This window comes from Saprolegnia parasitica (genome assembly GCF_000151545.1).
Source record: "Saprolegnia parasitica CBS 223.65 unplaced genomic scaffold supercont2.60, whole genome shotgun sequence".
NCBI classification, from domain to species: Eukaryota; Oomycota; class Saprolegniomycetes; order Saprolegniales; family Saprolegniaceae; genus Saprolegnia; species Saprolegnia parasitica.
In genome coordinates, this window is record NW_012156454.1 from 190,999 (window position 1) to 204,611 (window position 13,613).

Sequence of the window (13,613 nt, forward strand, 5' to 3'; positions counted from 1 at the left end):
TCTAGACCTCAAGCTCCACGAATAGGTGCTATGAAGGTTCCATAGGAGGGTGTTCATGTGTATCCATGCTTAGTCCGCAATCTCGCTGCTAGAGAGGAGACACTCAGCCATAATCATACAAAAGATAGCAACCCTACGCTCCGCCAACTTGAATACCTTCGGGATGATATCTGTTGCTCATACATTAGCCGTAGTTTCTGCTTCGCCTCTGCCCCTCGTATGCGTCCTTTCCCGCAGTGTTTCCCTACAGTTAACATGTTCTCCCAAATCTCAAAAATAAATATACCTCAGGCCCGGCCGACGAACCTCCATCCTACGGCTCGACGCGAGCGTCTACGCCTCGACACGCACGCGGACGACGGCCCGCCCACGGAGACACCATTGACGCCGTCATCGAGGCCGTCGACCGGCGGTTCAAGGAGCGCTACGAGCGAGCCTACCAACGAGCGCTTGCGGCCGCGGCGTACGGATCATCCCCCTCGAATGGCGCAGGCTCACAGGCGCTGCAGGTCCAAGGAGCCCGAAAAAAAGGCCACCAAGAAGCGCCGCGCCGCCGTCGAGCCTACGACGTACATGTACGTTCTCTCTCGAAACGAAACTAGGTCCCAGCCGACGATGTATGCGTAGGCCACGACCGACCAAGAAGGCGAAGACCGACAAGAAGGATCTCGCCGACCTCAAGGCCGAACTCGTCGCCTTAATCCAATCCCAAGGAGCTGCCCACGCGGCCGAACTTGGCCGTGTACAAAACCGACTCCATGCTAGCCAAGCCGCCTTGGCCCGAGTCGAGTCAAGCACGATGGAAGCGGTACGTTTTACATTGCGACAATACGTACGCAACTCACTAGTACGCTACGTAGATCGACGCGCAAGCAACGGAAATTCTTGCTGGCCAAACCGAGCTGCGTCGTGGGCAGGTCGCTGTGGCGCAGCACGTGACGAGCGAGCGCGTGGCGACGGTGAAAGCCATGCAAGCGGTACGTTTTTTATTGCGATACATCGTACGCAAAATAGAAATACGCTACGTAGGTCCAGCAGCACGAGGCCGAGCTACCTGCCATTTTTCTGTCCCATTGCATTTTGACGGCCGACATGGTCGAAATCCCGGTCGATATGCTCGAGCCGATCCCGGACGCCTACGATGGCGATGTTTTTTTGTATCTGGTCGACACGGTGACCAACCGGGTCATCGTGGGCGACCCGTACCCACTGCGCGTCCCGCATGGGTCGCGGCCCCGAGAAATCTGCCACAACGCGATCAACTGCGTCATGTCCTGCTGCCTCCCGCTGGTGGCCATCGGTGCCGGGGTAGTGTCCTTGCTCGGACTTGCACCGACCGCACCGTCCGCCGTCCGTAATACCAAGTTTCTCGCCGAGCACGTCGTCAGCTGGATCTTGCCGGTGCCGTCGGCCCAAGATGCCCGCAAGGGCTTGCGAATCCAAGACATCATCAAGCTCGGCGATCCCGATCACAAATACGGCGGCAGCACGACCGTCATCAACCAAGACGGCGACAAGGTCCTCCGCGGCACTGCGGATAGCATTGCAACCTACACGCGCGAGATGGCGGTGAAGGCCGGCGACTCTGTCCGCATGGCGTAAGATGTTTTTCCCTTTAGTAATAACCAAATTGACACCGAATTCAACCTTCAAATCAATGTATTCTTTTGTACCGAGATTTGAGTCCTAGAGAGCCCAACGAAACCCTGCTTGCAAAATTCTCCAAGCAATGATGCGACGACTGCTTCCAACGTACTACTGACGATACCGACGGCGAAGGCCTCCACGGCAATACTGGTGTTGCATCTGGCTGATATCGTTCCGATAGCTACCCTGTCGCTCATACCCTCATCGTCGTTCTCAATTGAGTTTCATTCTCTTTGCTCGCGTGTGACTGGATTCACGTAGCTTGCGGCGCTGTACCGGTACGAGGATGGATGTGGGCCGGATCCAACTCGCCCGAGCTCCACTTCAAATCATGATGCTAACAGAATGGGGTGGCACTATCGCTGTACGTATCCGGTACTGCAAGACGGTGGACAATCAAGCACATGAGCCATCGGTGCATGGACGCAGCGACACGATCTAGGCGATCTTTAGCGCTTGGTCGTCGAGTTGTCCCTGCCACTGTGTTGGATTTGAACGGGACGATGCGCACCACGCCCTACACTTGACGTTGGTTTTGAGCAGCTTTCTAGTTGAGGGCCTCAACTAAGCTCGGGTCAGCTCAATTCCCAACCGACCGACGGCAACGCCTCTTAACGAAAGCGCGCCAGAGCTGTGGGCTTTCGTCGCCGTGATTGGTTGCTTTTTGACCAATTCCACGCTGTGGATTGGCCAACGTCGATGCAAGGGCGACTCAAAGTACCTTGATATATGTATTTGAATCGATTGCCGAAAAGCCATTGGCCAAAACTACTCCATTCCACTTTGCCCTTGCACCACCGCAACCACGCACGGAAGCATGGGGCACCGTGGACGCATGCCGCACAACAACATCATGTCGAGCAGCGACACACTCAAGATGACGGGCATCTGGAAGAACACGATCGGATATGACCCGTACGCGGCCGATGTACGTCGCCCTCGAGCCTTCCTCGCAGCCGCCTCATGGCCACGATCCTACAACTAGGGCGAAGGCCAGGACCCAGGCCAGTCCGCGTCCTCGATCGAGCGCGCCAAGGGCTTCATGGCGCTCGCCAAGCTCTCCAACAAGGCGGTACGTCCTGCTTCTAGTCGCTGGGCCATGCCTCACGTTGCTGCCTTGTAGAACGACACACGTGGCTCGTGCAAGAAGGTACTACACGTCGCCGCATTCCGCGCTCGCCTCTCATCGACCCATGACCTAGTGCGGCGCCATGGGCCATTTGACCTTTCAGTGCATGAACTTTCTCGACCAAAGCGCCAACCAAAAGAAGCTGGTAGATGCACGCGTCCATGGATATGGAATGGGACGAGCCTGCAACTCGCGTAGGCGGCCGAGAGCAGCAGCGACGACGACTCGTCCTCGTCGTCCGAGAGCGAAAGCGAGAGTGACCGCGGCCGCCGCCGACGTCGGCGCAGTGTGAGTGTGAGCCCAAGTCGCGCGTCGAAGCGGCGCAGTCGCAGCCCCAAGACTCGCAGTCGTAGCCGCAGCCCAAAAACGCGGAGCCGCAGCCGCAGCCCCAAGGGTCGAAGCCGCAGCCGTAGTCCGCGCGCGAAGCAGTCCAAAGAGTCGAAGAAGAAATCGTCAAAGAAGAAATCATCGAAAAAATCATCCAAGCACAAGCGCCGCAAAGAAAATCGAGCAAGAAGTCGTCTCGGTCGCACCGCGATTAGACACTAACGTCCAACATACTGTACTACTGCCTCCTGACCTCCATTGTTCAAGTGTCTCGACTACCAACTACGATGACAAGTCCCTCTTCGTCGCGCTGTGTCTCGATGTTCTAGCATCGCAGTCGCTTCTCAAATGACCTCAAAATCACTCGCTCGCATCCATGCACGAGGCGACAAGAAGCAGCAGGTCGGTCGCATCTCGATCGCTCTCATGTGGTCCTCATGCCCTCGATCAAGGTCCTTGCTACAGCAACCAGCGTCGAAGGTCGCTATGTCGTGTCGCAGGTGGGACCAGCGGGTGCCACGTCGTGGCGGTGGCAGGCGGGATGTGGCGCATGGCGGATTGGCCGCCGCATCGCATCAAGCAAGCGTAGACACTACTGCTGCTCGAATTTGCATAGCTAGTACGCCGACAGGATGTCACGACCCTCGCAGGTGGCATGGCGGTGGCAGCGTCGGTTGCGTGTGCCAAGACACGGTACTTGACATTTGTATGCTCGAGGAAATGAATGTGGCAACTTTGCCTCGACTATCATCCTTCTTTTGGCGGAGGCAGAGATGGTAGCCTCGTCGTCGGTCGAGACCGTCCCCGGAAGCATCGAGACGGGCGACGCTGCGTACGTGTACAAGGGACACCTTGTGCTCTCGTTCGACGATGAGACTGCGCCGTCGCATGGCAGCGTGTGCTGCTGGCTGCGCCGGTCGGGCGCGCTCACATGGGCGGCGCCCGGGCAGGACGTCCGCGTCCTCGACTGCCAGCTCGCGTTCGCCGACGACAAGGACTTTCTCAACGAGCGCTTCTTCCTCTCGACGCCATCCGGGCAGCTCGTGACGGCCACGACCAAGTCCGCGGCCGACCGCGACGCGTGGCTTCTCGCGCTCCAGCTCGTCCTCGAGAAGCGCGCGACGCCGAGTCCAGCAATCGTCGAGACATCGCTGTCGCAGCGCACAGCCAGCGCCGATGCGATCCTCGCACGCTTCCGCGACTGGCACAACCTACTCGCACTGCAGGCGAACGACCCGTTGGGACTCTTCAAGGAGACGCGCCATTGGAGCCGGCTCGGGGCCAAGGACAAGGCTGCGTACTACGACTTGCAGGCGTACATGGATGGCGGTGCCATCGACGTCTGCAGCCTCGTCGCGGGGCTCTACACGTACTCGACGTCGCCGTTCCTCTTTGTCTCGACGCTCGCGCAACTGGCGGTCGTCGCCGAGTCGGACGTGGCGCATCTCGGGATGTACTGGCCGCAGATTCTGCACTGGGGCTTTGCCCACCTCGCGTCGTGCCAGTCGATGGCCATGCAGCTCTTCTACGTGCTCTTCCTCGCCAGTGTCGGGCGCCGATCCACGGTACTGGCGCTTCGGACGCATTGGGACGCAGTCGCCGCGCGCACGGACGGCGCCAAGGCTCACGACGACGACGCCAGCTTTGGAGCGTCGCTCATGCAGTTTTACGGTGTGTACGTGGGGCTAAATGCGACGGCGTCGACGACCGAGATGGCGAGTCTCGTGCTTGGGCCGACGACGTCCGACCACGACGCGATGCAGCTGCTCGACCAGTTGCTGCATACGACGCAGGCGCTGCGATTGCACTCTCGGTCCAGTTCCGTCTTTGGCGCGTGGCTCGGAGCTCTGACACTTTCCGATGTTGCTGCCGTGGCGACCCACCTCGACGCCAACCGGTTCCTGCCACCCTTTCCCGATGCATCGAGCCCGATAGCGTCCGAGCCGGTGCCGGATCTCCGCCGCATGCTCGTTCTGCCGGGCGACGACGACGAGGCGTTTTTTGCCGACCTCGACGACGTCCTCGCCGAGATGCCACCCGAGAATGACGCGGCTGATGCATTGGACGTGTTTAGCGACACGGTGCACCTCGTCCAGTCGCTCGTCGTCGCGTCGCAAAACTTCAAGCGCCAGTTCAATTCCGGCAAAGACCGGAAGGCGCATCTCCCACACGTGCTTTCGCGGCTGAGCCTGCCGCTCTCCGTGCACGACGACACGCAGAAGCGCGTCCGAAGCATCGTGCCCACGGAAGGCACCGTGTTCTCGACGAAAGCCCGGGCGCCGACAATGGTCTTCTTTGAGACGATCGCGGTCTCCGAGACAACGACGGCGCGTCATCGATCCGACCCGGTGAATGACGCAGCGCCGACATCGTACCTCCTGGATGCATTTCTGGACGCGGACCTCGGGCGCGACCGTCGATTGTCGGTCGCCGGTCGCAGCCACAGCCGAAGCACGCCCCGTCCGAGTGAAGACTGCATTGGCGTTGATCGGTCGTTTGTGTCGGACTGTCCGGTCGCCCTCAAGCTCCTAGAAGGCGAGGATGACAACGATAGCAGCTGCAACAACAGCAAGACGATGATGGTGGTGGTGGCAGAGGCCAACCCAGCCGCGACAGAGTCGTTTCAGGAGAAGCGCACGCGGCTCCAAGCGCAGAGCCTCCACCGCTCGGTACACCCTTTGATGGTAGCGCGGTGGATGCAGATCTGTGAACATAGGAACTGGGGTGGGACCTTGTGCCGGTCATTGCCAAGAGCTTTGACGACATGCGTCAAGAAGTGTTTATCATGCAGCTTTTGCACATCTTTCTCGAGTGCTTTCGCGAGACGGAGCTCTTGCTGCGCCCGTACACGTACGTGTCGGGAGGATGCAATCATTTGGTAAGAGTGATGATGCGCTAGCATTCTCTGCTGCGGCGACGACTGCGGGCTCATGCAAGTCTTGCTGGACGCCGACTCGGTCTCGGACGTCAAGAAGCGTCATCCAGGAGTGTCTCTCGACGCCATCTTTGCGGCGCGGTACCCGACCCGCGAGCGGCTGGCGGTGCGTGCCTTTCTCAGTGGGTTGGTTGGTGGCTGACTGGATGTGGTAGGTGGCCCGAGATAACTTTATTCGGTCCATGGCCGCGTACAGTCTCTTTTGCTACATTCTACAAGTGCCCGCCTGCGTCGTTTGGACGAGTCTCATGCTATTGCCTGCTGCGATAGATCAAGGATCGCCACAACGGCAACGTCATGCTGCACGTGGACGGCACAATTCTGCACATTGATTTCGGCTTTGCGTTTGGAATTGCTCCGGGCGGTACGACATATTGTCCATTGCACTAGCTTATTTTGTGTCTGGGACCAGGTCGTTTTAGCTTTGAGCGAGCGCCGTTCAAGCTCACGGAAGAAATGGTGCTCACCATGGGCGGCAAGGAAAGCCCGGGCTACCAGCGTTTTCTGCGGCTCCTCGGCGACGGTCTTTTGGCCCTCCAGCACCACGCGTCTCGCGTACCGTGTGGGATTTGAAGTGGCAATGATGTGAGATGGGTCTTGCTGCTGTAGATCTTGGCGCTTGTGAGCATGACAGCCCGAAAGTCGCCGTTTCCGTGCTTTGTGGGGCAAAACGTCCTGCTGCTCCTCCGCCGGCTACAAGATCGCCTCTGTGTGGGCGCGTCCGATAGCGATGTTCGGCTCCACGCTCAGCGACTGGCCGACCAGAGCTGCAACAGTCTGCGCACCCGTCTGTACGTTGCGTCTTTGACAACACAAAAGAGACATGGGTTCTGTTCTCTAGGTACGACCGGTACCAGTACCACTCGAACGGGTATGTTAGTTGATTTCTTTATGAATATATGTATATTTACCGATGGACACTATTGACCACATGCGCGACGACATGTTTCCGTCAACGACGAGCGCGTCACGAGATTGTTTCAAGTTGAAAGACTGCATTTGGGGCCACTCGTTTCAAGGGACCAGGTCCTTGGCAACAAAACGATCATGCTTGTAGCCCTGGATCGTCATGCGCTGGTTGGCCATGTCCGTGTAGGTTTCGGAGACGTTGCTCCAGAAGGTCTGGACCTGGCGGACTGCGTCGTCCAGCGGGATTGGTGGTGGCTGCGACGCCATGAAGAGGATTCGGCAAATGTCGACAGGCGGCGAGATGCCAAGTTCAAGTCTCTCGATATTGGATACCTCTGGAATGTAGTATAGTATTTCGGCTTCTTAGTTATCTTAAAATGGACGTTCTTCGTCCAACTAGCCATTGTACTACGTTGCGAATGGACGCTATTCGTCCATGACGCAATGTGGAGGTGCGATCTGAACTTGGTCGAATTTCTGGGCTCAAGAGTCGTCGGCCATGCGTTCGTAGAAGAGGACGTAGGCGCGTTGGGCCAAGACGATGCGAGATGGCACGACCGAGACGAGGGCGTCGTTCATACACAGCCAGTCGTTGGACCGGCGCACGTACGCGACGTAGTGGCCACTGAGGGCCGAGGACCCGCGATGACCGACGAGACCAACCAGGCGGTAGTGCACTGCACCCAGCGCCAGCATCTCGTCCACAACCACATGACGACTGGTGTCCTTGATGTTGTAGCTGGTCGCGCTGAGAGTGAGGACGAGCACAGGCGGCGCGAGGAGCACCGTCCAGTGCTGCTCGGACGCGCCAAAGATATGGCAGCGGTCGCATGTCCGCTGGAGCGTTTTGGTCGCGAAGTTCGCGAGACCAGCCGCGACCGACGTCGTCTCTTCCGCGATCAATGAAATGTCCCGGTAGGCATCCGACGCCTCGGACTCGAGGCCGCAGTGGGGACAGGTGCTCGTCGCTGTCCAGTACGAGCCGAAAACATCTTCGGGGATCGTGGAAGCGACTTGGAGATCCGAGACGAGCCACGAGAGATACTCGCTCGCATCTTGCTGCTTCGAGGCCGAGTGGAACGGTGGCACCAAGGCTCTTTGGTCGCTGCAGTACGAGGCAGCGTCGTTGGCAAGGATGCCCGATACCACGCGTGTGAGGGCTCGAGCTGTGGTGGACTCGCTCTGCTGTGACAGGAGCGCGTCGACGAGTGCCGGCGTGTGTGCAAGGCACTGCAGAATGGCATTCATGTAGCATGTGTTGCCGAGGTTGGCAAGGCCGGCGTGGCTCGCATCATCGCCTTGTGTCGGCGACCGTGATACCGCGGACAAGGGTTTTGGAACGACCTCCTCTGACGACAGCGTCGACGTGGCTGCACTGCTGCATGGCTCCACGTCGGCTACCGGGAGGACACATGGAGCGTCTGTTGGGGTCGTCGTTGTCGATGCCGAGTTGAGAACAATGTCTTCGCGGCTGGGCGAAGCCAGTGACGTGGCGTCATGTGCGCGCGAAGCAGCTTCGAGATGCTGCACCTTGCTTGCATACTCGACCAGAGCCATTTGCGCAACCCGAAGCTCTTCTTTGAGACGGCTGTTTTCGTCTTCGAGAGCAACGATCACCGACTTGCAGCTGCAGGCAACGATCGCTACCGCAGCAGAGGGTTCGCTTGGTGGTGCTACGGAGCGAACGGGTGCCTCTGGAGAGCGAGTGGGCTTGATGAACGCTGGAGAGGGCTGCGGCGCCGACGATGACGGCTTGACCGTGCGTGTTCTTGTGGTAGGTGCGAGGACCGTCGGCACGCGTGCTGCTTGAGGAGGCACTGGCTTGGCCGGAAGCGTCGGCTTGACGGGTGCTTTCGTGGTTGAACGCTTGGCTGCAACCGGTGCGGTCGTTGGCTTGGCAGGTACGACACGCTTCGGGACCGGGGCACGCGTGGGCTCAGCGAGAGCAGACTTGGCCTGGCGACGCATCTCGCCGCGGTGGAGATGCGGGAATTCGGCTTGGAACTTGGCGTCGGCGGCCGCAGCGCGCGCGGCGGCGACGTCTTGGAGGTGGTTGGCGTTGAAGCGGTGCATGGTGTTGTCGTGGTGCTCGTTGGGAATCGAAATGAAAGTGGCTGCGGTTCAAAACCTGCATGGTTGTAGTACAAAAGCGCATCGCTCCCATGCTTTTACAGCGCCCCTGTCGCTTTACGATGCTTTTACCAAGGCGATGTCGCTTCTTGTGTACTATTATGCAACATGGGGCCGTACCGGAAGCGATCACGTTGAGCGAGCAGCCACTGTAGAGTACATAATGAGCTACTCAGGTCGCTCCGAGAAAGAGAATGAAAACGACTGCTGCGTGCAAGCAACGATGTCGAATGCGAGCTTGCCCAAGATCGGCTGCAGACTGACGAGTGAGGGCGCCACGTCATCCATCCATCCGGTTACACTATTGTGCAACCTCGCTTAACCCTTCAACGCTCAACTAGGAGAGTTGCAAAAACAGAATCACTTCATGTCCATGCATGAGTGTGTACCTCTACCTTCTTGAGCTGACAGAGGCTGCCCCGGCCTTGTCGGTGCGCGTACTTGTCGAGAAAGGTCGGGGTCGTCTCGCCATGTAGCTAGAGCGTTCGAGTGGTCGTTGTAAAGTTGAGCAAGGTCTTGCGGCAACCGATAGCAAGTTGGCCCCTTGGTGTTGAATCTCACGACCAGATTCGGTACATGGACCAGACAGGACACATGGCGGCGAAGAGAGCCAGATGATCCCGTGCCACAATCACCGCGAACTTCCAATAGCTGTCGACGCGCCGAGTGGCTTACGGCCTAGCCGCCGCTTCGCCTTAGCTTGCGTCCATTGCTGTACGAATGCATTCGCATAGTCGAAGATATCTCTCTCCTACCAGACGCATGCCTGGACGCTGACCTTAGCCTGGCCATGCCACGCTACCGACGTTGTCCAACAGTCGCCGCGCGCCACAGCGATGCTTTGAGCTTATGTGGGTCGTCCACGAAGCACTGGTTGCATGGTAGCTCGATCGCTGCCTCGGGGCCCTCGCAGCCGCCTCGCGCTCGCACTTGGCGAGCGTCGCGTACGACGACCTGAAGCTGCCACGCGAGGATTGGTGCACACTCGGCCATGGACTGTACTGCATTTTCATTGGCGACTGGCGTACATGCCGTTTTGTGATTGGTCGAATTGAAACAAAGTTCGGCGAAGCGGCCCAGTATCGATTCCAAACGAGAGATGTGGCAGTCGCTGCTGGGGCTGCCGGAGCCGATCATCAAGGCGTCGGCCGCCGAGAGCCGGCTCGGCGAGGTCGAGACGCGGCGCGCCAAGCAGGCCTTCACGCGGGCGTCGGGCCACGGGCACATGACGCGGCTCGTCTTTGTCCATAGCGTCTTGCGCGAGGTGCTGCCGAGCATGCCGATCCCGCTCGCGGAGCGCTTCTTCAACAGCATCAACCTCGACGTGACGGGGCACCTCAAGTACAAGGAGTTCATCTCGGCCATCGCGGTTCTCAAGACGGGCTCGATGCGCGAGCGCCTCAAACTGCTCTTCCGCGTCCTCGACTCGACCGAGTCAGGCGCGATCGGCAAAGGCGACGTGCGCGCCTTCCTCCTCTGGACCATGACGACGCCCAACGTCGCGGCCATCGGGCCGAACGGCAAGGTCTGGACCGCCGTCATGTTTGAAGCCGAGCTCTTCCAGAAGCAAGAGAAGCTCAAGCTCGAACCGTTCCGGACGCGCATGGCCAACCTCAAGGCCGAGAAGGTTGCGCTCCTCGAGTGGATCCCGGCGCTCGCCAACGCCTTTGTCTTCGACGAGATTGTCGACGTGCCCGCGTCGTCGCCGGCGCCGCGCTCGACGCGCTCGACGTCCCTCGTGCTGCCGCCGTCGGCTGCCACGACGCTCGCGCTATACACCTTGCCCAACTGGTTTGACTCGGACGCCATCGCCTTCCGCGCCACGTGCCAGCAGCTGCGGCAAGAGTTTGCACTGCACGACCTCGTGCCCGACTCGACGGTCGCCGACGCGTTTGCGATGCACATTGATCGCGCCGTGGTCACGGCCGTGGGTGCCGGCGGGGACCGGACGCTGCGCGAGTGGCTCACGCGGCTCGTGTGCATCCACCGGGCGACCGTCATGGAGGCGCTCGGTGCACTTTTTGACGTCTTTGTCGACCGCAACAAGACCCAGATCACGTCGCAGCTCGCCGACTTTCTGTGCACGAGCCATCTGGACGTCGACGTGGTCCTGGATCCCTTTGTCCTTGTGAGCGCGAATGCGACTTCGCTCTACGACGAAGTGCTTTCGTACTTGGAGAAAGAGTCGCCACCCGTCGCGTTCGAAGAGTACTTTACATGGCTCCAAGACTATCCCGTCGTGCTCTGGCTATGGCAGCAGCTCCTCGACGAGGTCCATGGCCGCCTCGCGACGAGCATGAAGGACGGGCATCTCCACCGCGTGCCGTTGGCGAAAGCGCTCCGAAAGCAGCCGGATGGAAGCCCGCACATCGATGGTGGTCTCTGGTTTGGGATCGACGCGACGTGGTGGCAGCGCTTTGTCCAGTGCGACACGCAGATGGGGCCATTGGTGCCGAGCGAGAGTGGCGTCTTTGTGAACCCAAGCGTGTGGCACCTCGTCAACCATTGGTTTCCGCCATCGACACCGACGTCGACCGTCGTGCGACTGACGTGCCGAGTGGACGGGGACGCCGAGATTCGCCTCGAAACCGAGCCCCTCACCGTGTCGCTCGTGCTGCAAGATGCGAAAACCACGTAGCATCTTCAGTTGATAGTGTCGGTGGTTTGAGATTTGTGCTGTGTAGTCCGTCACTGGTGCGATTGAGCCAGACAACGTCGATTGCCCGGCTCCCGGTGTTGCTGCGGGCCCACTACAACTTAGCCCCGTCGACGCCGTTGAGCGTGCTCTGGCGACCGCAAAAGTCGGACGACGCCACGAGTCTACCAGCAGGCGCGCGTCTCGGCGACGTCGCGACCAAAGGCCACGTGGAGCTTCTCGTGCAGTGTGCCGCGCTACTGACGCCGTCACCGACGGCAGCCGTGACGCTGCGCCCGTCGACGCCCGTGGTCGGCCTGAGCAACCTCGGGAATACGTGCTATATGAACTCGGTACTGCAGTGCCTCTTCCACACACCGCTCCTGCAAGAGTTTTTCGCGTCGGACGAGTACCTCTACGACCTCAACACGACGAATCCCATGGGCATGAAGGGCGTGCTTGCCGCCACGTACGGCGAACTCGCCAAGGTGCTCGCGGCGCTCGCAACGTCCAGTCGCAACAAAACGCGTCCGATCGCGCCGCAGCGGCTCAAGTTTTGCATGGGCAAGGTCTACGCATCGTTCGCGGGCAACCTCCAGCACGACGCGCACGAGTTTCTCTCCGTGCTGCTCTCGGGGCTCAACGAAGACTTGTGTCGGCCGGTCGCCGGCGCCGGCACGTCCAAGCCCTACATTGCCCTCCCCGACAGCAACGACCGACCGGACGCAGATGTTGCGTCCGAGTGGTGGACGGCCCATGTGCTGCGCGACCCTTCGATTATCACGGCCCTCTTCACGGGTCAGTTCAAGTCGGCGCTCGAGTGTGCGAGCTGCCACGCGACGTCGAACCGATTCGAACCGTGCTCGTTTCTGCAGGTGCCGCTGCCGCCCGAGCCGTTCCGGTGGCTCCAACTGCAGTACCGGCGGTCGTCGTCGCCGGCCCGTGTCGCCGTGCAAGTCCGAGTACCCACGAACGGGACGATCACGGATGTGCTTAAGGAGCTCGACAGTCTCTTTCCCGAGTCGGCGGCCGCCGAGCACAAGGTGGCCGTCGTCATGGGCGCCCATCGCCTCGCCCACGTGCTCAAGCCAACGTCGTCGATCGCCGAGCTTTCGCTCGAGCAACTGCATGTTTTTGGCGTCCCCCGTGCCCGACGAGCCGCTGCCGACGCTGTGGCTCCAAGCGGTGCACCGGTACCAGCGCATCGTCCCGTTCTACTTTCGACGGCCGTTCCGCGTGCATTTGTTTGGCCACCCGCTCTTGGTGCCCATGGCCAAGACGAGTGCCGAGCTCTACGCGTGGCTACACACGCATTTTGCCATGACGCCGGCGGCCAATGGCCTCGCGCTGGTAGTCATTTCTTGTCGATCGGAAGGATGCTGTATTGTCGTGTAGGAAACCCCGGTTTTGTCTAAGGCTCCAAGCATGGAGTTTGCAATTCCGTCGCCGCCGACGACGGCGTCGTACGGCTTTACATTGCGGCAGGTGCTCAAGCCGGATGGTCTCTCGTGCGCGATTTGTCCGTGGACATCCCACTGCCTCGGATGTGTTCTGGACCCGAGCGATGGGACGACGCGCCTCGAACCCACAGCCGCCACGATGCTGGCCATCGACTGGACACGACGGTGCGACCGCGCATGTCCTAGCTCGTTCATCGTCTATAAAGTATCGATTGTGTAGATGTCTTGCCGGCGCGGCATCGTTCAGGAAAAGGCGGCAACGACGCCCGAGGCCTCGACGTCCCCCGTGCACCACTCGACCCGGCCCTCCAACTCGCTCGAGGTATGGATGCTGCTGGTCGAATCGAGCGTGAGAAAGGGCACTACGGTGGATGTAGGAGTGCCTCGAAATGCTCTGCTCGAGCGAGAACATTGAAATGGGCTGCGGCAAGTGCCAGACGT

General features: G+C 59.9%; 5 protein-coding genes across 5 annotated transcripts; 4 read left to right on the forward strand and 1 right to left on the reverse strand.

Annotated features, from left to right (window-relative positions):
- Window positions 1-1,092: 1,092 nt before the first annotated feature.
- SPRG_10076 (hypothetical protein) lies at window positions 1,093-1,602 on the forward strand (the record flags this gene model as incomplete). Its single annotated transcript, XM_012350005.1, has 2 exons — window positions 1,093-1,494; window positions 1,519-1,602. 2 exons carry the CDS (start codon window positions 1,093-1,095, stop codon window positions 1,600-1,602), a joined length of 486 nt encoding a protein of 161 aa, XP_012205395.1.
- Window positions 1,603-2,464: 862 nt separating this feature from the next.
- Window positions 2,465-3,352, forward strand: SPRG_10077 (hypothetical protein; the record flags this gene model as incomplete). The annotated part of the gene is made up of 5 exons (XM_012350006.1): window positions 2,465-2,575; window positions 2,633-2,719; window positions 2,771-2,797; window positions 2,850-2,921; window positions 2,975-3,352. 5 exons carry the CDS (start codon window positions 2,465-2,467, stop codon window positions 3,323-3,325), a joined length of 648 nt encoding a protein of 215 aa, XP_012205396.1. The 3' UTR covers window positions 3,326-3,352.
- A 503-nt stretch (window positions 3,353-3,855) lies between these two features.
- SPRG_10078 (hypothetical protein) lies at window positions 3,856-6,958 on the forward strand. The gene is made up of 8 exons (XM_012350007.1): window positions 3,856-5,772; window positions 5,820-5,953; window positions 6,003-6,144; window positions 6,194-6,256; window positions 6,309-6,402; window positions 6,451-6,593; window positions 6,648-6,829; window positions 6,880-6,958. The coding sequence occupies exons 1-8, from the start codon at window positions 3,877-3,879 to the stop codon at window positions 6,920-6,922; spliced, it is 2,697 nt and encodes an 898-aa protein (XP_012205397.1). The 5' UTR covers window positions 3,856-3,876; the 3' UTR covers window positions 6,923-6,958.
- A 94-nt stretch (window positions 6,959-7,052) lies between these two features.
- Window positions 7,053-7,214, reverse strand: SPRG_10079 (hypothetical protein; the record flags this gene model as incomplete). Its single annotated transcript, XM_012350008.1, is given in 2 exon segments — window positions 7,053-7,166; window positions 7,176-7,214. Coding segments are annotated over 2 exon segments (153 nt in total).
- A 2,962-nt stretch (window positions 7,215-10,176) lies between these two features.
- SPRG_20892 (hypothetical protein) lies at window positions 10,177-13,392 on the forward strand (the record flags this gene model as incomplete). Its single annotated transcript, XM_012350026.1, has 5 exons — window positions 10,177-11,711; window positions 11,762-12,808; window positions 12,834-13,062; window positions 13,129-13,337; window positions 13,359-13,392. 5 exons carry the CDS (start codon window positions 10,177-10,179, stop codon window positions 13,390-13,392), a joined length of 3,054 nt encoding a protein of 1,017 aa, XP_012205416.1.
- Window positions 13,393-13,613: the final 221 nt, after the last annotated feature.